General features: G+C 39.7%; 1 protein-coding gene across 1 annotated transcript in view; it reads left to right on the top strand.

The window, feature by feature from the left end:
* ZDHHC20 (zinc finger DHHC-type palmitoyltransferase 20) overlaps positions 1–23,053 on the top strand; it is an 83,691-nt gene that overhangs the window by 10,497 nt on the left and 50,141 nt on the right. The window contains exon 2 of the mRNA XM_070749774.1: positions 10,968–10,994. Coding sequence (XP_070605875.1) covers positions 10,968–10,994 — 27 coding nt within the window. The remainder of the gene's footprint in view (positions 1–10,967; positions 10,995–23,053) is intronic.

The following is a 23,053-nucleotide window of genomic DNA, read 5'->3' as shown; positions in this document are numbered from 1 at the left end:
GGGAGGGAAGGTGGGAGAGAGAAAGAGAGAAAAAAAGAGGAAGGAAGAGAGAAAGAAAGGGATGAAGAGAGAGAAAAAAGAAAGGGAGAGAAAGAGGGAGGGAGAGAGAAATAGAGCGAAAGGAATAGAGAGAGAATTTTTTTGTCCAAACTTTTTTTACCCCTCCCCCCCCCGCTCAATGTGCCCCATGGTTTTGTAAATGTAAAAAATGTGCCGCGGCTCAAAAAAGGTTGAAAATCACTGCACTAATGCACTTATGCTCGCCCCTTACTGACCTCTAAGGAACCTGGAGAGGTCAATCGTGGATAGTCTAAGGGAAAAATGTTGGGGGTTGGGGGTTGACACCACGTAGTCCGGTAATGAGTTCCATGCTTCGACAACTCGATTGCTAAAGTCATATTTTTTACAGTCAAGTTTGGAGCAATTGATATTAAGTTTGAACCTGTTGCGTGCTCTTGTGTTATTGCGGTTGAAGCTGAAGTAGTCGTTGACAGGCAGGATGTTGCAGCATATGATCTTGTGGGCAATACTTAGATCATGTTTAAGGCGTCGTAGTTCTAAGCTTTCTCCAGTCCCTGTCCCCAGAGCCACTTTCCATTGGGCAACTAAAGAGTCATCTGTAAAAATGTGTGCGTTGCCGGTTCCCAGCCCACATTAAGGAGAATTTCCTGCCAGGTAGCAATGTTTGATGGAAGCCAAACAGATTGACCAATGCTTTTCCCTAACATAACCTGCAAATAGTATAGAGGGAAGTGTGGAATGTAGGCTGGATTCCCAGGAGGGAGGTGGCTGCATTTCATCATAGATGGCTCCATTTGATGTCAGCATAGCATAAGATTAGGGATTGGCAATTAGGACAAGAAATTCTAGTCCAATTTAGCGAATTAGGATCATGGTAAAAATATTCTTTTTATTAAGTCCCATCCCAAATACACCAAAGGAGCTTTTCAAAAGTCAGTTGTATTCTCTCGCTTTTTTCCCCCTTGAAATTGTTTCACTTCTTATTCAAGTTCTTCAGAATCTGACAAAGCTTCTTAGATGAGAAGTAAAACATTTTCAAGGGGGTGGGGAAACCCCCAAAGTCCAGTCGTCTTTTGAAAAGCACCTTTAGGACAACCATGACCTGGATGACTGAGAATCTCCACAGAGGTTCTCCTATCCCAAATATTTATCATTTCATTGTTGCAAAAGTGGAGCAGTTAGTGGAGCATTTTCAAGGTTGGAAAAAGAACTTCTCCAACCTGTTCTGATTATTCTGGATGAAATTAAAGTGAAGATAGCAAATGAAGGTGGGTGTTGTAGGAAATGGTACCAAAGATTAGTGCAGAAGAAGGTTCATTGTTGAACATCTAAAAGAGTGGAAAGGGAGGTAACTAATTGTTTGGTTTTTTCTGGGAAGTGAATCACTAAAGCTTACAATGCCAGGGGAAGGGGAAGCATCAATGTGGATAGATTCCTGAATCAACAATGCTTACTCTAGGCATGTCAGCTTCCCAAATATACTTTGCTAGTTCATTTGGCTATGTCAATAGGAGATGATTCAATATCTATTACGGTAGCCACTTCAAAAAAGCACCTTATCAGCAGAGGAGACTCATGTTTTTCTAATGACTTTAGTTTGGGCTCATGCAATCCTAATTGTGGTGAGCCTGACTGGTGTTGTGGTTGGCTCTGGCCCAGCTCCTGCCCCAAGGAATGTGGAGGTGGATGCAGGGGAAACATCAACATGTCCTAGGCCTGTTTAATTGCCGACAGAGTCAGGGAGTGCAGTTTCCTCGGACGAAGAAGAAGGTGGGGGTGACTTGGAAGAGGGGGGCTTGGCACACAGCCCAGGAAACCAATCTCCATTATCTTCTGTCGATTCGGATGAGGAAGTGTTGGATCCACGCATGCGCAGAGTTATGCGTAGAAGAGACCAAGTAAAGAAATATTACAGGAGATAAGAGAGGCCACCTGTGTTTGGGTGGGGCTCCAGTAATTAGAGCTGCTGATACAAATAGCAGCGTGCTGGCTTGGCCGTTGTGGAAGATTATCTGATTGCAATTCTTCAGGACCGTGCCTTGCTGTTTCCGGACTTTGTTGTTGTTTTCAAGACTTTGGAAACCAAAGCAGAGCAAAGTGTGTGTGTTTCACTTCGTGGAAGAAGGAGGGCTATGACGTTTCTTCACACCTGCTAGCTAAGTACTTAAGGACTGTTTAAGGGGCTTGTACAGCTTACAAATTTATTTTGGGAAGAGTGCTCTTTGCAATACAAAAAAGGATGCTTTGTTTCTTTTGAATTTTGCGATAAAGAACATTGTTTTTGAACTTTCAAGTGTGTGTGTGTATTTGAAATTTGTACCCTTGAATTTTCGGGAGACTCTTACCATAGAGCCTGGCAGAACACCTGGTAAGAAGATTAAAGATTGATCGTCATTTTCCTGTTCAGGCTCGGTGAATTTCCATTTTTAGCTGTTGTGGTTAGCTCTGGCCCAGCTCCTGCCCCAAGGACTGTGGATGTGGGGGAGACATCCACATGCTGCAGGCCTGTTTTGCCCCCGTGGAATCTGCTGATGAAGGCTTCTCTGACCAAGAAGACATGAGTGACAGGGAGGAGGAGAGTGTGGCAGACAGCTCAGAAGGAGATCAATTATGTAGCTCCTCCTTGGATTCAGAACAAGAGTTAATGATACAGCCACGCATGCGGAGAGCAATGCATAGGTAACAACAACTGAGAGATTATTATCAAAGAAAATGAGGCCACCCGTGGTTGGGTGGGGCTGTGGTAATTAGTGAGGCTGCTATAAATAGCAGCCTGTGGGTTTGGCCATTGTGGAGGATTATCTGATCATTGTGTTTCGTGACTGCTTTCCTGACTTTGACCTTTGTCTGCTGATTTTTCCCCGCTTTGAAACTAAACCAGGGCAAAGTGTGTTTCACTTTGTGAAAGAAGAAGGACTGTGAATTGCCTCACAGCTGCAAGCTAAGTATCACAGAACTGATAAGGGACTTGTACAAATTACCAGTTTGTTTGGAGACGAGTGCTCTTGGCTATACCAAAAGAGGGCTTGGTTTAAGTGAATTTTCATTATAAAGAACATTGTTTTGAATTTTCAAACGTGTGTGTGTCTGAAATTGTATCTGCATTTTTGGGAGGATTCTACCAGAGAGCCCGACAGAACATTTAGCAGACACAAAATAGAGTTTATGGAGGTTAGTGTTTTTTCGAGAAAGGCGGCTAGTGATCAATATGCCGTATAAGGAACCTTGAAAGCCAGATACAGATTATTTAGAAGCTACATTATATTTCCCAGCCAAAAGAGGATTATGCTCAGTATACTGCCTTATATTCAAAGTACCTCTCACATATCCCTGAGACCCCCGTGCACTCTTCCTGACCTATGCTGCCCCACATGCACCGTCCCCAACCTGCCTAGCATTTCCCGTGGCCATCCTTTCCAACCGACACCACCCACCTATGTTCCTTCCCTGACTTTCAAAAGCATCTCATGAGCACCTCAAACCCTCCTTTGGACTTGCAGATTCCTGTTGGTTTCCCCACTGGCTTTGTGCATGCCAGCTTCCCACAAGCAAAGTGAATTAAAGGAATTAAAGGAGGAGCAAAAGGAAGGGAAATTTCCAATGTTCACTGTCAGCTTTCCCCAAGGAAACTCAAAGGGGAAGCTAGCTTCCCACTGCCACTGCTTCCCCCCCCCCCACCTGTTTTTCTCTTTAGTTATGGAAATGATAATCCGGCAGGTCACAGGTTAACTGGACACGCCCAATATTCACTGTACAGTATGTAAAGTACAGTGATACCTCATCTTACAAACGCCTCGTCATACAAACTTTTCGAGATACAAACCCGGGATTTAAGACTTTTTTGCCTCTTCTTACAAACTATTTTCACTTTACAAACCCACCGCCGCCGCTTGGATGCCCTGCCTCCGGACCTCCGTTGACAGAGAAGCACCCGTTTTTGTGCTGCTGGGATTCCCCTGAGGCTACCCTCCATGGGAAACCCCACCTCCGGACTTACGTGTTTTTGTGATGCTGCAGGAGAATCCCAGCAGGTGAATCCCAGCAGCGCAAAATGGGCGCTTCCCTGGCAATGGAAGTCTGGAGGTGGGGTTTCCCATGGAGGGTAGCCTCAGGGGAATCCCAGCAGCACAAAAATGGGCACTTCGGCTGGCAAAAGGGATGAATTTTGGGCTTGCACACATTAATTGCTTTTCCACTGATTCCTATGGGAAACATTGTTTCGTCTTACAAACTTTTCACCTTAAGAACCTCGTCCTAGAACCAATTAAGTTTGTAAGACGAGGTATCACTGTACGTACTTTACATACATGTGCTTTACACAATTGCAATTTTTTGATAATTTTCCCATTTTCTTTCGTTAGCAATAATTTTCATACAATATAGTGGTAGGGATGTCCACAAAAGAGAACATTTGTTTTTCTTTTGGGAGTTTTGGCAAGTCATTCCAAATCAGCTGTGATTCAGCAGAAAAAAAAACCTTGGAATATTTATTTGTTTTGGCTCTGGGCTAGAAAATTTACAGGAGCTTTGGAAGGATTTCACAGGATAGAAAGGATACAATTGGGGCATATTAATCCATCTTTCTTCTTCTTATCCAATGCTCCCAGTTATATTGGTTGGTAAATCCACATGCCTGGGATAAACACTTAACACACTTACAATCTTACTCAAAAGTCTTATTATGCTTGGAATTCCTGGGTCTCCATCCATATTTAGAACTAAAGATTTGTTTGCTATATATCCTGGCCAAAAGTGTTTTGAAATAGAAAAATTGTTTATCCAAATGTTCCTAAAGTACTGTGTAGCATGCTTTCAATTTGCATGTGGGGAATGTTATGGGAAGTTGTGTGATCCTCCTTTTCTCATCATCATACTAGAAATTATTCCTACATAATTTGAAAACAAGCTCCAAGTAGCAATCGTTTGCTCAAACAAGCTCATTCAACTTGAATTTGTAAGGTAAGATAAAAGTCAGATTCAGATAAAAGAAATATTTTTCTTTTATAAATAGCATATATATAGTGCCCAAGCAATATTAGTTTTAGGTTGGAAGGATGCAACAAAATGGACAATAGAAAATTGGTACCGGTACATGGTGGAACACATTCAGTTTGAAATTATGGATATAAATATGAATACGATTAATGAAAATAAATTGAAAGAACTGATGGGAAAATGGGACAGGTTTAGAGGTTACATGGTTAGTAGAATTCGAGACCAAAGTATAAAGAATAAACTGGAATCACTCTATAATTTGTAAATATAGTAATGTTCTTGGTTTAAAGTGATATAAAAAGGTACCCCTCATTTTGGTGGAGGGATCTGAATGATTGATGATGGGTGGTGGGAGCACATATCACTGTGCACTGTGTTTTATGTAGTGTATATCTGTTATTATTAATATTTTTAAATATATATATATATAAATGGCATATATATTTATACATACACACACATACATACTGACGTGGGTTCTAACTTATCTCACTGCCAGTTCACTTCCTCCCGTGCCATGTGAACACTTCACACGTGCAAATATGCTCAATACCAAAAACCCAGCTTCTGCGCATGCACAAAAGCTAAAAACAAGGTAGTGGCACCTATGGCGCCGCCGAAAAAGGTGGTTAGGGGGCGTGGCCAGCCAGCAATTGCCCCCGATTTGGAAAACGGGGAATTCCCGCTATCGGTTCTATCGAACTGGTCCAAACCAAGAGCAACCCACCTCTGAAACATACGCATGTATATTATAAATTGGGAAAACAAAAACTATCATAATGAAAGAGATGTAAAAATGACAGAGTCCTGAGCAACTTGGAATGTATTTAATTATAATTATAATTCAAGCTTTTGGCTGGCTCACTGATTATTTCTAGGAATAATAATTATTATTCCTAGAAATAGTCAGTGAGCCAGCCAATAGCTTGAAATTCCAAAATAAGTTGTTATTATAAAATAAGTCAGAACTTATTAGTACCAGCACATGGAGTACAGATGATTCAGGGTAGGTAAAAAAAGATGCCAAGGTTTTCACAATAGCATTGCTGGCTTCGATCCATGTTGGATTTGAAGGATCATAAAAGGCTCAATCCTCAAGACAATCTCCTTTGTAAACCTCACTAAAATCTATTAAGCCATTTGTATTTGTATCCCTCATTTCAAAAGAGCCAAACAAATTGCTCTAGACAAGGTGTTTATCAACATTTAGTTACTCAAAAACAGCTAAAATACAATTGCCAGCATCATTCACCATTCAACAGGTGGATTGGAGCTGGTGGTGAAATACAATTTAATCATATCCAGAGAGGCATTATTTTGTCACTAGGAGAGATTTATTCCTATCTCCGTGCAGGTAGATGCCAGCTGGGGATGGTAGTGACATTTTCTTCAGTGTCACTTGGCTGCTTTGCCTCTCAAATAGTGTACAGTACATAGTATTTTGTGTTATAATGACTTAGTCACCTATTGAACGTGATGCTACTGGAAAGATAAATGTCATTTATTTATTTATTTATCTGCTGTATAGAACGCTGGTGAGACCACATTTGGAATACTGTGTTCAGTTCTGGAGACCTCAGCTACAAAAAGATGTTGATAAAATTGAACAGGTCCAAAGACCGGCTATAAAAATTGTGGAAGATTTTAAGCATAAAACTTATTAGGAAAGACTTAGTGAATTCAATCTGTATAGTCTGGACGACAGAAGGGAAAAGGGGGACATGATCGAAACATTTAAATATGTTAAAGGGTTAAATAAGGTTCAGGAGGGAAGTGTTTTTAATAGGAAAGTGAACACAAGAATGAGGGGGCACAATCTGAGGTTATTTGTGGGAAAGATCAGAAGCAACGTGAGAAAATATTATTTTACTGAATGAGTAGTAGATCCTTGGAACAAACTTCCAGTAGACTTGGTTGGTAAGTCCACAGTAACTGAATTTAAACATGCCTGGGATAAACATATATCCATCCTAAGATAAGATAAAATACAGGAAATAGTACAAGGGCAGACTAGATGGACCATGAGGTCTTTTTCTGCCGTCAGTCTTCTATGTTTCTCTGTTTATTAAATTTATTGGCTACCCATCTAGCCACAAGGTAACTCTGCTATTGATGAGAGCAAGTTAAGACCCCCAGACGTGATCCTTCACAGACATGGGGTGAAATGGAGAATGGCGGATTAAAAGGAAAGACCATGGTGAATTGTTTTTCCTGAATGTTTGCCAAGGAGAAGTTGCTGCCATTCATATTTGTCACATAATGTCAGTTGAGTGCAAATATATAATTTGTGTCCTTTGATATATAGAAACAACATAACACATACAGTGCTCCCTCAATTTTCACGGGGGATGCGTTCCGAGACTGCCCGCGAAAGTCGAATTTCCGCGAAGTAGAGATGCAGAAGTAAATACAGTATTTTTGGCTATGAACAATATCACAAGCCTTCCCTTAACACTTTAAACCCCTAAATTGCAATTTCCCATTCCCTTAGCAACCAGTTAGATTATTACTCACCATGTTTATTTATTAAAGTTTATTAAAAATATATTTATTAAAGTCGGACTAAAGTTTGGCGATGACATATGACGTCATCGGGCGGGAAAAACCGTGGTATATGGAAAAAACCCGCGAAGTATTTTTAAATTAATATTTTTGAAAAACCGTGGTATAGACTTTCCGCGAAGTTCGAACCCGCAAAAATCGAGGGAACACTGTATGTACATGAACTGTCCAGGTTACTTCAAATACCACAGTTTGTTATTTTGAAAAGATATCTGACCACAAATACTGCCAGTTTCAATCCAAACTGGTGACTTGTAGCTTACTGAATTTAGGATCCCTGTTCCAGTAAATGACAACTTCTGGCTAATATTGTCTTTGACTTAAAAAATGAGTTTGTGAAGTTAAATGTATATCCTGCCGTAATCTAATAGAGTTTTAGTGGCTTGCAGTCAGGAATGCCCACCTCTCAAATAATAGTACAGACACAAAATATTGAAAAACTTAAGTGGCAACACACAAACCATAAAGCTAGTTGGGTGACCTCCCTCTTTTAATCTAATCCAGCTCACAAGGTTATTGCTGTGGGAAAAAATGGGAGAAGAAAGGATGTTAGATCTGCTATGAGTTACTTATGAAGTAATAAAGGCAGAATAAAAAAAATCTTTATTAGATTTTATACTACTATTATTATATTTTATTATTCACAGTACACTAGCTCTAATGTAGACTTTTGCATTGTATTATTCAAATGCCATTGTATTCTTTGAGGCTGAACTAAGATGGTATCATTATCTGAGAAGGAAACGTTATTTAAGAGCTCCTATATCCAATGGAGTTAAGCTACCCTGAGCTTTGCAGATATTAAGTTTTGAATAGCCGTAGATGGGATTAAGCTATCAAGCAAATAATACAACATCGAAATTAGTTGTATTTAAACTTCTTATTGAATATTTGTGTTAATTTCAAGGCTAAATATTAAACATACCAATTAATAAAAAATAATAAAAATATTTTTTTATTATTAAAAAAATAAAAATAATTAAAAAAGGGGGAAAGATGGTAATGGTTTCAGTTATTTTCATTATGTACCCAAATATAAAGTTGATTCTATTCAGTGCCATTGTACCTATTTCCATTCAGATAAATTTAAAGGAAAGAAAATTGATTGTTATAGCAATATCATTTAAACTTACATACTGCTTCATAGTGTTTACACCACTTTCTAAGCAGTTTACACAGTGAGCATATTGCCCCCAACAATCTGAGACCCCATTTTATCAACCTCAAGAAGTTGGAAGGCTGAGAAACCTTGAACCTGTGAGGAACAAACTCCTGGCAGTGGGCAGAGTCAGCTTGCAATATTGCATTCTAACTACTGCACCACCAATACTGATAATAAAAAGTATTATTTTTAAAATTATCCACATATACTCGCAGATAAGACCACCACTAAATAAACCAGCTCTCAATATTTTTTAACCAAAATGCCATGAAAAATACACCATCCACAAATAGGACAATTGTAAAAATTAAGGCACATGAAAATTTTGAGTCTAACCTTATCTGTTGGTGGTGTATTTTGTATTTTGGCTCAAACTTCATGAGTTGGTTTATCCACAGATAGGAATATATGCAATTACAGTGATACCTCTTCTTGCAAACTTAATTCATTCCCTGACAAGGTTCATAAGTCAAAAAGTTTGTAAGACGAAGCAATTTTCCCCATAGGAATCAATGTAAAAGCAAATAATGCGTGCAACCCCATCCCAAAAGTCACCCCTTTTGCCTTGCGGCGCTGGGAATCCCCGCCTCCGGACTTCCATTGCCAGCCGAAGCGCTGGGATTCCCCTGAGCCTCCCCTCGCTGGGAAACCCCACCTCCGGACTTCCGTTGCCAGCCAAAGTGCCCATTCTTGCATTGCTGGGATTTCCCTGAGCCTCCCCTCGCTAGGATTCAAAGCAGCATCGGCAAAAACGAAGGGAATCTCAGCAAGAACAGGCGCTTTGGTTGGCAATGGAAGTCCGGAGGCGGGGATTCCCAGCAAGGGGAGGCTCAGGGGAGTCCCAGTGCTTCGGCTGGCAACGGAAGTCCAGAGGCGGGGCATCCCAGCAGCGGTGGCTCAAGTTTATACGGTGAAAATAGTTCGGAAGAAGAGGCAAAAAAAATCTTAAACACCAAGTTTGTATCACAAAAAGTTCGTATGAAGAGGGGTTCGTAAGACGAGGTATCACTGTACTAGTAAACATTAGGTTATTCTCAATCTGAAAACCATAGTCTGGTGCAAGGATTATAGGTCTATGCTGGGTCCAGGGCAACAGTGGGTTCTAAAACACATTGCTATTGTTTCGCATGCACGCTTGCATGTGCAATGTTTTTTCACATGCACAGAAGCACTCCAGACGGGTGGGCAGAGCTTCCTGCTACCGGTTCATAGAACCGGATCGAACCAGGAGCAACCCACTGCTGATTCAGGGAGATAGTTTATAGTTTATTAGATTTGTATGCTGCCCCTCTCCGAAGACTTGGGGCGGGTCACAGCATAACAGTACAATACAATACATTACAAATCTAATAATAAAAAATTAAATCAATTTAAGAAGGCATTAATAACATAATAAACCCCCTAACTATGCAGCCATAGGCATTCAACCTAATTTATCATACAGTAAGGCCAAAAACATAATTAAAAAAGGGGGAAAGATGGTAATTATCCCCACACCTGGTGACAAAAGTGGGTCTTCAGCATTTTACGGAAGATGCAGCTTCAAGTCCATTCTCAGACATAAAAACTTAGTGTTCTAAAACTTTAGACTGTTCTTTCTCAGCCCAAGCTACCTCCCAAGGGGGTTGTGTGGTAAAATTGGAGTAGGCAGGGTAGTTTATACCACCTTGAACTCTTGCCGATTGGTGGAATAAAAATTTAACATTTTAAATGAGGAATTTTTAACTGATTATTGCACACCAAGAACGATGCAGCTGGGAGAAGTCTTAGATTTGTTATCACTTTAATTGATTAAGCTGCAATTTGATCATTTAAAATGGGGTCCTGCGCCTGAATTTTTGTCTGCTGCCATTGTATAACTTTCATCTTTTCAGTTTACTAATCTTCATCTCTTGAAGGAAGCGTGAAATAAACACAATTGAAGGAACTACTGATTCAGCATGTTTGTTTGTCAGAAGCATACGTGCTATGGACAGACAAATGAGGAATTGTTTACCAGTGGCAGGCAAACAAAATAATTTCTTCTTTTCCCTAGGGAAAAATGGGCACCACCCCATAATTGTTTTGTTATTACCTGTGTAAATAAATAGGTTATTTTGGAGTAGAGAACGACAAAATGTACATTCTCTTCCATTAACTTAATATATATATATGTTTGAATAAATTGTGTTTTATTAATATGCCTGATTTCTAAAATTGACTCACATTTGTTTTGTTTTTCCTCCAGTTACAATTACCTCAATTGGAGAAAAAGGTATGATTCTTTCTTTGTAAAACATTTTATTTCTGTGCACATGTCAAGTCATAGAATATTTGAGTTTTATCTTGCAAAATTACTAATTGCTTGAGTTTTGGAAAGAAAACAAATGTAATTTCAGCATCAGGCCATTCACTCACTTGAAAAAATGGCACTTTGGCAACAGAAATATTGCTGACGTTTGCCTAAAATCTAAAATTACTCCATTTTTTGAAGCATCATAAGTTTGCCATTCATCAAATTAAGCATCCGCAAGAATTGCTGAGCTAAGTAAACAAAAATATTCCAGCCAGAAAGTATGTCAAAAAATATGCAGAGTACTTTCCATTTTCAATCCAATAAATATTGATGTGCCCTCTAACCTACATTCACCAGAATAGTTTGGCCTAGCCCTAGTGGCTAAGGCCCCAGATTAGAAAGCAGGAGACTATGAATTCAAGCCCTGCTTTAGCCATGAAAGCAAATTAGGTGACTTTGGGCCAATCACTCTGCCCTATACTGCATTAACCCACCTCACAGGGTTGTTGTTATTGTGAGGAAAACAGGAGTTGGAAGGTGTGTTGTATATCTCACTGTTTCCCAATCTTGGCAACTTGAAGATATTTGGACTTCAACTCCCAGAATTCCCCAGCCAGCAAATGCTGGCTGGAGAATTCTGGGAGTTGAAGTCCAGATATCTCAAGGTTGGGAAACACTGGTATATCTTTGCCGCCTTGAGTTATTTGAAAAAATAAGGTGGGATACAAATAATTAAAAACAACTAATGGCACAAATTACAATTTTCCAAATGTTTGAATTGGTCCAAATGTAAACTGTAATACTGCTGCAGTGTCACCTATGAGGTTCAAATTATCTATACTAACATGCAGATTTCAAACATTTAAACTACTTTACATGACAATGATATATAGTAATGACCATTTCGGGTAATTCTGAAATATTGTTACTGAAGTGGTATAGCAATATAGTTTATACTCCTGTTAAGACTACTAATTGGAAACAATTTAATGTGGTGTAGTTTTAGTTTTATGATATATGTTGACTATAACAAGGAATTACAATTTACATTTCCCCCCCTGCTTTTCTCATGACAGACTCTAGGAGAAAAAAGATCCATTTTTCTAACTTTTATTCCAGATTCTGTAATTGTCAACTCAGACTGTTTTTCACAACAGTTGGCTGGTCTATGCATATCCCTATTAGGAATGATTTCCCTACAAATCCCACCCCAGAATGTTCTGCTTTCCCCAGCAATGCCTCTTCTTCCTTAACAACTTTTAAAATACAAAATAATGGGACTGGATTGTTTGTTCTTTGTTTTTTTTTCCTATGGAAAATGGTAGGGAAAATCCAGTTACAGATGTTGTGAGGAAATGGAGAAAGGCTGCAGGGAGAAGGGAACAGATGTTTAATTAGAGAAGAATAAAGAAATTTCCTTTTGACATCTGAAATCATATAAGACTATCTATTTAAAAAGTAAACTAATTTGTTCTTCTAAAAATCTATCCGCAGATGTAATTAAGTGTCAGGAACTTGTCGCCTGGGTGATTCTAGAAGGAATATCTTCTTAAGATCAAAGATGATAGTAGCAACTACTCATGTTCCTTTAGCACTGCTGCTGCTAATAATATCTGGAAAGATAGTAATGGGAGAAAAAAGGGGAAAAAAGATGCTTGAAAGCAGCAGGTTTTAGAGAGAGATTAAAAAATAGCAAGTAGAAGAGTTCCCATCTTAGCCTGCCAATCAGTTTTCTAGTGTCCAAGGAAGGAAAAATGAATAAACCTTTGCTGATATCACTCTCCGGGTCCTGTCGACTGAACCAGGGGTCCCCAACAGCTGGGCCGTGGACCAGTACCAGGCCGCGGGGCATGTTGCACCGGTCCGCGGAATCAGCAGCTGCCGCCCCTCCTGCCGCCGCCCCCTCCCTCCAGTGCTTTGCCTCCCAAGAGGGCTCGGGAGGCAGGTTCTGTTGGCCACAGGGCGATGGGCGGGACAGAGGGGAGGACCGGCACCCCCATGCTTAATCCCACCCCCCAACCACACCCCTTTCCACCCCCACCAGGCCATAGAAAAATTGTCTTGCTAAAACTGGTCCCTGGTGGAAAAAAGGTTGGGGACCACTGGACTAAACAATGTCGTTTGGCGGGTCCCAGGGGAAGAGCCTTCTCTGTGGCGGCCCCGACCCTCTGGAACCAGCTCCCCCCTGAGATTAGAACTGCCCCCACCCTCCTTGCCTTTCATAAACTCCTTAAAACCCACCTCTGCTGTCAGGCATGGGGAAACTGAGATAACTTCCACAGGCCTATATTGTTTATGTATGGTATGTTGTGTGCATGTTTTTTAAATTATGTGTTTTTAGTTTTAATTATTAGTTTTGTATTGTACATTGTTTTTCTATTACTGTTGTGAGCCGCCCCGAGTCTACGGAGAGGGGCGGCATACAAATTTAATAAACAAACAAACAAACAAATAAATAAATAAATAAATCCAGCTTTAGAAAAGAGACTTCCCCAAAAATATACTTCAATTTTTTCTGGTCATCAAGATTTAGGTGCTCCAATGCAATCCTGTTCTTATTAAAGAAATTAAGTCCTTGGCTTCTTGTGAAGTAAGTTTCTCAAAGGGTATCTAGAAAAGGAATCCTTATTTAATCATTCCTAATAGGGATATGCATAGACCAGCCAACTGTTGTGAAAAATAGTCTGAGTTGACAATTACAGAATCTGGAATAAAAGTTAGAAAAATGGATCTTTTTTTCTCCTAGAGTCTGTCATGAGAAAAGCAGGGGGGAAATGTAAATTGTAATTCTTTGCTATAGTCAACATATATCATAAAACTAAAACTACACCACATTAAATGGTTTCCAGTTAGTAGTCTTAACAGGAATATAAACTATATTGCTATACAACTTCAGTAACAATATTTCAGAATTACCCGGAATGGTCATCAGTGTTCCCTCTAATTTTTTGGGGGGGTGGGCGGAAAAGTATAGTGTCTGAGCGGCAGTCCCTTCGGGACTGGGTGGCACAGAAATAATAAATAAATAAACAAACAAACAAACGAATAAAAAACCCACCCTGTTTTGAATCAGAGAATTTCAAAATAAAATACTGTACTGTGTGTCTATAACAGTGAGCTCATAATAGGGCAACTCTATCAATATCAAAATGCCACTTAAATAGTTGAGCTAGTTTCAAACTAGATTTTGACTTTCTTTCTCTCTTCCTTACTCCCATTCTTTTTCTTTTTCTTTTCCTTCCTCTCTTTTTTCTATCTGTTTCTCTCTCTTCCTCTCTTCCTCTCTCTCTCCTTCCCTCTCTCTCTCTCCTTCCCTCTCACTCTTTCCCTCTCGGCTTCTGGGCAGGTTTGGAAAACTCTGAGTTGATGATGATTTTTAAGTGAGCGATTGCTCACTGCTCAGCTTAGAGGGAACTATGATGGTCATTATATCATTGTAGTTTAGTTCCACCATGATACGCCTTACATGCTTGATGTTTTAGGACAGTGTAAACTAAAGTTTCAACAATTAAATTAAGGATTAAAGGACACAAGAGGCTTCCTTGGAATTCTACAAAACTGCTTGGTGGTCAAGAAAAACTGCATTTGGTATCTCTACCTAGCAAAAGGGGAAGATACCAAATTGTAACCCAGTGAACAAGAGATTATAGAAATCCATATCTCCTTATTACAGATTCTATCTGAACTCTATTAAATGTCTCTTCAGTGCCATGATAATTTATGGTCTGATATAATTTATGCTTGAGCAGGATATTGAACTAGAAGACCTCCAAGGTCTCTTTCAATTGTGTTATTCCATGTTTTATTTCCAAAACAGAAGTTGTCAAATAGATATTATCAAATATGTGTCTACTTATTATAAATACCAACTGACATGGGTAATTATCCACAATTTCATTTTCTATAGCCTCAAAGCTAGTGTTGCAATTGATATATTAGCATTCGTATTAAGATAAATGCATGCCTATACATTTCTTTTTCAGGCTTTTTAATATTTTTATAACGTGGACCTCCTAAAATGAAATTTATAAAAGTAGAGTGAATATAGAAAGATTGATTTATTGTGAATCTCTACCAATATAGGTTTTCTGATACATCTAGAAAAATTGTAAACCATTCAACTAAAAATCCATCAGATCCAGGGCTTTCCTCAGTTTTATTAATTGAATTGTCCCTATAAGTTTTACAAAATCAATAGGTGTACTGTTTTTCTTCCTATGAGATCTCTTACATTTGAAATTTATAATTTGTTGTATAGTGTAAAAATAATGAAACAGGTAATAGATTCAGATTCAATATATAACATATAAAATTGTGTTGTTTCAATCAGTTAAATAATACTTTTCTAGCTTTCTCTTTGATTCCCCATAAATCTGATTAAAATACAGTATTTCATCAAATATTCATTTTTTTTCTGAAAATGGTAGCCCCAATTTAATTTTAGCTGCTATAAATACTTAATAGAATTCATTGGTGGTATGTGGGGGGGATATTTCTTGAATAAGGCAAAAGTGAGTCTTTAATCATCTTTTCCAACTGTATAAGATTAAAGTCTCAAAATCTCTTTTTTGCTAAGGCAATAGCAATAAAGGATCTTAAGTAAATGCCTTAAATGCATCCCAAAGTATTAACATATTGGTAAAGGCCATTTAAAAAAGCATCTTGATCTATTCCAAAATAGGTTTTGGGATAATTACTTAGAAGCTGTCTTGAATTGGAATGGCATAATCAAGCCACCTTTCCTTAAGCCCCCAGAGCAGAAAAATACAGCTGTTATGTCATGTTTCCATTTACTGGGCATCACATGACTTTCAGCTCATCCCCAGGAGGGAATTTCATTATCTTTACAATTTATCCTTCCTGTTGGTTTCAGTTACAATGACCATCAGGAGTCACTGCACACCCAATTTGATCCTATATTGCAGGGGTGTCAAACTCATTTTCATTGAGGGCCAGTACTGCGTACATCTTCCTTATTCTGGTTATATCACCACCAACATGTTTGCCCTCATCTGTCTCCTGCTCCTCTATACCTGCTGCAAGGGCTCTAGCGTTCTACTACCACCTTCAGCCATTATTAAATTATGATTATGATTATGATTTATTAGACTTGTATGCCGCCCCTCTCCAGAGACTCGGAGCGGCTCACAAAAGTGATAAAAACAGTACATGAGGACAAATCTAATAATTAAAATCTAAAAATAACGATAATACATTTAAAAGTCTAAAAACAAGGAACCCCAAACATACATACAATCCTATCATACACAAATACTACATAGGCAGAGGGAGATGTCTCAGTTCCCCCATACTTGATGACAGAGGTGGGTTTTGAGGAGTTTACGAAAGGCAAGGAGGGTGGGGGCAGTCCTAATCTCTGGAGGGAGCTGATTCCAGGGGGTCGGAGCCGCCACAGAGAAGGCTTTTCCCCTGGGTCCCGCCAGACGGCATTGTTTAGTCAACAGGACCCGGAGAAGACCAACTCTGTGGGACCTAACCGATCGCTGGGATTCGTGCGGCAGAAGGCGGTCTCGCAGGTATCCTGGTCCGGTGCCATGAAGGGGTTTATAGGTGATGACCAACACTTTGAATTGTGACCAGAAACTGATTGGCAACCAATGCAGACTGTGGAGTGTTGGAGTAATATGGGCATATTTGGGAAGGCCCATAATTGCTCTCGCAGCTGCATCCTTACCTTTATTTTCGCTGTTTAGTGAAGCGGCATCCTCTTCTTTCCATCATAAGGGGTCTTGGCCTCCTCCCACTTCCAATAGGGTGACCTATGGCTCTGGCTGGGTCCGCCAGCCTGGTGGCTATGAAGAAACGTTAAGACAGCCCAGGGCCCTTGTAAGGCTTCTAAGACAGATCTGAAGGCGGCTCTTAAGCGACAAAAGGCGTTAGAGAAGGAGTTCACCAGAGCGGAGGTGTCTTCAGAGAATTCTCTTTTGCAAGACATTGCAGGGTGCCGGAGGAGAATTCTGGACAGCCTGCTTGGCTGATTCCCGTCCACTCCTCACTCTGGGACTCACAGCATCTCACTCCAAGTAGATCCTGGACAATGGGACTGTTTCCCGCCTCTGACCAGTGGGAGGTTCTAGATTCTTGGTCAGCCCAGAACGTGTCAGCCTCTGGCGGTAGTTGACACACTTCTCCCTCTGCCGCCTTCACCCCTACCATGGCAGGACTCTGCCAGGAGGGAAGTTTGGAGTAGGACATCCCTCGTTCTGTTAAGGCTTGACTGACTCCAGCCATCAAGGAGAGTAGTGCTGCTGAGCTGGGTCAGAGGCCATCCTGCATTGCTGCTATTTTTGCCAAGGGTGTACGAGACCCTGTCAGGGCAATCAGAGGAGTATTATGGGTATTAAGGGGTCTATGCTATTGGGAGAAGCCGCCCCGAGTTTTTGGAGAAGGGCGGCATACAAATCTAATAAATTGAATTGAAATTGAGGCACGAGCTCCACTTCTAGGCCTCTGCACCACTCTTCCAAAATGTTGGCAGTAAATAAAGCAATAAAATAAATAAACCAACCAGTAATAGAGTATACGTGTTTTAGTAACAAGAGTTTATTAAAAATACTCTTTGCTTTAGAAATCATACACATTACAGAACTTTAACGCTGTACTAATCATATTCAGTAAGTGAAAACAAATGGTTTAGCTATAGATCATATATGATTTTTTAAATAAAGGGCTCATAAGCTTTCTTGCTTATACAGTGTTCCCTCGATTTTCGCGGGGGATGCGTTCCGAGACCGCCCGCGAAAATTGAATTTCCGCGAAGTAGGGATGCGGAAGTAAATACACTATTTTTGGCTATGAACAGTGTCACAAGCTATCCCTTAACACTTTAAACCCCTAAATTACAATTTCCCATTCCCTTAGCAACCATTTAGATTATTACTCACCATGTTTATTTATTAAAATTTATTAAAAAAATATTTATTAAAGGCAGACAAAAGTTTGGCAATGACATATGACGTCATCGGGCAGGAAAAACCGTGGTATAGGGGGGGAAACCGCAAATTATTTTTTAATTAATATTTTTGAAAAACCGTGGTATAGCCGTTTCGCGAAGTTCGAACCCGCAAAAATCGAGGGAACACTGTACTACTTGCAGATATATAGTCAGCAACAGGAAAACACAAATTCATTATTATGAAAAAACACACGTGCTATCAGTGTTTTGTTCCTTGTCCCAAATGTTTCTATAAATTAAGAGTAATTTACATAAAATAAGTAATATATTACCGTGTTTTCCCCAAAATAAGCCCTCCCCCAAAAATATTTAAACGCATGCGCACCATTTCCTCTGGCTAGCATTAAGGAGACAGATCTGGAAATCAGGTAAGACAGCAAGAGGAGCCCCATCTTGCACTGAGGCCTAATTCTTAAACTTTTGTTCTTTATCAGCTTGGAAAGTAGGTCAACAATTACTCATTTGGTATGAGATTGTGACAGAAACATAAAATATTCACTATTCTGCGACAGTTCCCCTCCCTTCATCAATTAGTTACCAAAGGTCTTTTCTTTCTTGTCTTTTCTTTCACAATTCCTGAAGGCTATTTGCAGTTGTTTATAAACAGAAAATCTTCAGTCACTGAAACAGCAACTTTGGGATTTAAGAGATAAAGCGAATTACAGTAACTGGCAGTTCCATTATCTTTATAAATCTATTCAGAAAATGCAGTTGAATTATGAACCCTAAAGTACAAAAACTGGCAATCTGCACATGGTAAATGAACTGGAAGCTATTGACATAAAGATGTTGCTTTAGCTTCTCAGACTTAGTTTAGATAAGTTGACAGAGGATGCATCTATCAAACCTTATTCTTGACTCATGGTTGCTTCTGGGTTGGAGGTAGCGTGCCTTCTAATGCTGGCTGCAGGTGAAGAGAAGCATGTCTTTCCTACCTGTGAGAAGCATCTGGTTGGTACTGAAAAAAAATGCTGGCCTAAAATGGACCTTGGCTGATCCAGCACAACTATTTATACAGTTACATTCTGATATTCTTAAAGTCTTACATACAGTTTCTTCCATGGAATAAATAATAGTTATAGTTATAGTTTATTGTTTATTAGATTTGTATGCCGCCCCTCTCCGAAGACTCTGGGCGGCTCACAGCATAGCAGTAATACAATACATTACAAATCTAACAATAAAAAATTAAATCCATTTAAAAGACATTAATAACATAATAAAACCCCTAACTATGCAGTCACACACATTCAACCTAATCTATCATGCAGTAAGGCCAGAAATATAACAATTCTATAATAATATAATATAATAATTCTATAATAATATAATAATACTGTATAATAATTCTATAATAATATAATAATATAATGATAATATAAAATATAATAATAATATAAATATCCGTTCATTCATTTATGGATTTGCGTTTGCATTTTGATTTGGATGGTGCCCAACTCCCAAGGACCTCTGGATGGCTCACAACCAGAAAATAACACATACAATGTAATATTAAAACCCCCTAAAACAGTTTAAAACAATTTAAAACCGACAATTAAAAATGATTAAAACAGTTAAAAAACTATGCATGTCATTAATAGCTGGATCCCGATGGTATACCATCCGATTATCGTGCCCAGATCTGCTGGAAAAGCCAGGTCCTTATGGCTTTCTAGAAGGTCAGTAGGTCAGGGTAGCCCAGATTTCAGGAGGTAGCTGGTTCCAAAGAGTCAGAGCAGCCACAGAGAAGGCCCTTCCCCGTGGGCTGACACTTTTTAGCTGATGGGATCCAGAGAAGACCAAGCCTGTTGGCCCTTATTAGTCACTGGGAGTTATGTGGTAGAAGCCGGTCTCAAAGATTTTTGCTCCTATAATAGCATTATATTGCTATTTGTAATACTTACTATTGTGTTTTCCCAAAAATAAGACCGTCTTATATTTTTTTGAACCCCAAAATAAGCGCTTGGCCTTATTTTGGGGGAGGTCTTATTATTTGGGGGGACGTGGAGCAAGATGGGGCTTCTTTTACTGTCTTACCTGATTTCCAGATCTGTCTCCCTAATCCTAACCAGAGGAAATGGTGCGCATGCGTTTAAATATTTTCGGGGGAGGGCTTATAGGAAGAGCATCTGGCCAATAGCAATAGTATTTAGACTTATATACCGCTTTACAGTGTTTTACAGCCCTCTCTAAGCGGTTTACAGAGAGTAAACATATTGCCCCCAACAATCTGGGTCCTCATTTTACCGACCTTGGAAGGATGGAAAGCTGAGTCAACCTTGAGCCTACTGAGATTCGATCTGCCAAACTGCTGCCAGCTGGTGATCAGCAGAAGTAGTTTGCAGTACTGCACTCTAACCACTGCACCAATGAGGCTCTGAGTAAACACTCAACTCCATTAGGTTGCCCTAACACACCCCGATGCAAGGGATTATGGGGTCATTAAAAGACAAAAACATAATGTCAACATTTTAGAATATAAAGATTCAGAAGGCTCTTGACAGACTTTAGCATGGGCTCTATCCAACAAGATGCAGTTCAGTGGCGAGAAAAGTTAAGGTCCTTCACTTAGACAGAAAAAAAACAATACATAGGTGTTGTGGTTGGCTCTGGCCCAGCTCCTGCCCCAGGAAATGTGGAGGTGGAGGCAGGGGAAACATCAACATGTCGTAGGCCTGTTTTGTTGCCGGCAGAGTCAGGGAGTGCAGTTTCCTCGGACGAAGAAGAAGGTGGGGGTGACTTGGAAGAGGGGGGCTTGGCACACAGCCCAGGAAGCCAATCTCCATTATGTTCGTTCGATTCGGATGACGAAGTGTTAGACCGATGCAGGCGCAGACTTATGCATCGAAGAGACCAATTGACGAAATATTACAGGAGATAAGAGAGGCCACCTGTGTTTGGGTGGGGCTCCAGTAAGTAGAGCTGCTGATACAAATAGCAGCATGCTGGCTTGGCCGTTGTGGAAGATTATCTGATCGCAGTCCTTCAGGATCTTGCCTCGCTGTTTCAGAACTTTGTTTGTGGATTTTTCATGCCTTTGACACCAAAGGTGTGTATGTGTTTCACTTCGTTGGAAGAAGGAGGGCTGTGGCATTTCTTCACAGCTACTAGCTAAGTACTTAAGGACTGATTAAGGGACTTGTAAAGCCTACAAGGTTGTTCTGGGGAAGAGTGCTCTTTGCAATACAAAAAGGGTGCTTTGTTTCTTTTGAATTTTGTGATAAAGAACATTGTTTTGAATTTTCAAATGTGTGTGTGTCAGAAATTTGTACCCTTGAATTTTCATGAGGCTTCTACCAGAGAGCCCCGCAGAACAGATAAGTATAGAATATAAAGCCCTAAATGGCAGATTACCTCCAGGACCACCTTCTGCCGCATAAATCCCAGCAACCAGTTAGGTCCCACAGAGTCGGCCTTCTCCAGGTCCCGTCAACTAGACAATGTCACTTGGTGGGGCCTAGGGAAAGGGCCTTCTCTGGGGGTGGGGGATCTGGAATCAGCTCCCCCCAGAGATTCACACTGCCCCCACCCTTCTCGCCTTCCGTAAAAGTTTAAAGACTCTGCTGCCAGGCTTGGGGCCATTATACCCTAGCCCCCTGGCCAACGAGTATACTAAGTCTTGCTGTGTGAATGGAAATGCATGATTTTACAAGTTTTTAAAAGTTTTTTAGCTACTGTATATTAATTGGATTTTTACTGTTTATTGTTTTGATATGTTGTGAGCTGCCCCAAGTCCTCGGAGAGGACAGGGAGAACGATTAATCAATGGAACAGTTTGCCTACCAGAGTTGTGGATGCTCCATCACTGAAGTTTAAAAAAAAAAAAAAAGATTGGACAACCATTTATCTAGGATGGTATAAGAACTCCTATCTTGAGCAGTGGGTTGGACTAGACCAGTGTTTCCCAACCTTGGCAACTTGAAGATGTTTGGACTTCAACTCCCAGAATTCTCCAGCCAGAGAATGCTGGCTGGAGAATTCTGGGAGTTGAAGTCCAAATATCTTCAAGTTGCCAAAGTTGGGAAACACTGTACTAGAAGACCGAGGTCCCTTCCGGGCCTTTGATTTAATGAATTTTATGGAGTTAAACTAGGAGTGAAATGTTCCCGATTCTCTCGTGCCTGTCGGTCAGAGCCGGTTGCGAAGACAGCGTGAGGCTCCACCCACCCCCGGACACCATCATTTGGGTTCATTTACGCTCTGTGCATGCACAGAACACTTTGTGTATGCACAAGAGGGTAAAAGAACACAAATGGCGGCCAACACAATTTTGCAATTGCCGTTAATACAGTATATCTAAAAATTGGTCATTTAGATAGAATTTTTCTCTAACTAAAAGGCTTCCTCACTCAAAACTGCTCTGTCTTGCTGGGATTGAATTTAAGTCTGTTTGTGTCTATCTAGGCTGTAACAGCCTCCAGGAGATAGGGACAAGTTATCAACGACATCTTCTGTTTAGTTCATAGTTGAAATATAAAGCTGAGTATTATATTTACAACACATGACTGCATGCAGATGTTAAATAAGAATGAATGCATTAAGATAGAATAGTTTCTCATGGACTTTGCTTACTATAAATGTTCATAATTTAAGACCTAAGAAAGATATAAATCATGAGTACCAAATTATCTTGGCAGACTGAGTTTATCCAGGTGAAATAGAGGATGACCTTTTCAGAAACTGAAGCTGTATTCAATTTGTAGAGCCACACATTCTAAGTGGCTTATATGTTAAAAACAACCACACAGCACAATCAATAAGCAAAATATGGAAAACTGTAAAAACAAACTCTTAAAACCAAATGAAAAATCAAACTAAAAGTAAAAAATAAAATTAAAAAAAAGGATTTTACAAGTACAAGGATTTCAACATATGATTTCCAGTTTCATAAGTTGTAATTATAAAATACAATTTATAATATTTATAGTGCTTAACTCAAGTTGCATATATTATTGCTATCATATATTCTTTATGCAGGAAAACATACCTTTGATTCAGGACTCTATTTAGAAATATCAGGAAAATTGGCTTGTGTTATCAACTGTTATTTTTTTTTTTAAGA

The sequence above is a fragment of the Erythrolamprus reginae genome, chromosome 4 (assembly GCF_031021105.1).
Source record: "Erythrolamprus reginae isolate rEryReg1 chromosome 4, rEryReg1.hap1, whole genome shotgun sequence".
NCBI lineage: Eukaryota > Metazoa > Chordata > Lepidosauria > Squamata > Dipsadidae > Erythrolamprus > Erythrolamprus reginae.
This window is presented reverse-complemented; position numbering and strand designations above follow the sequence as displayed.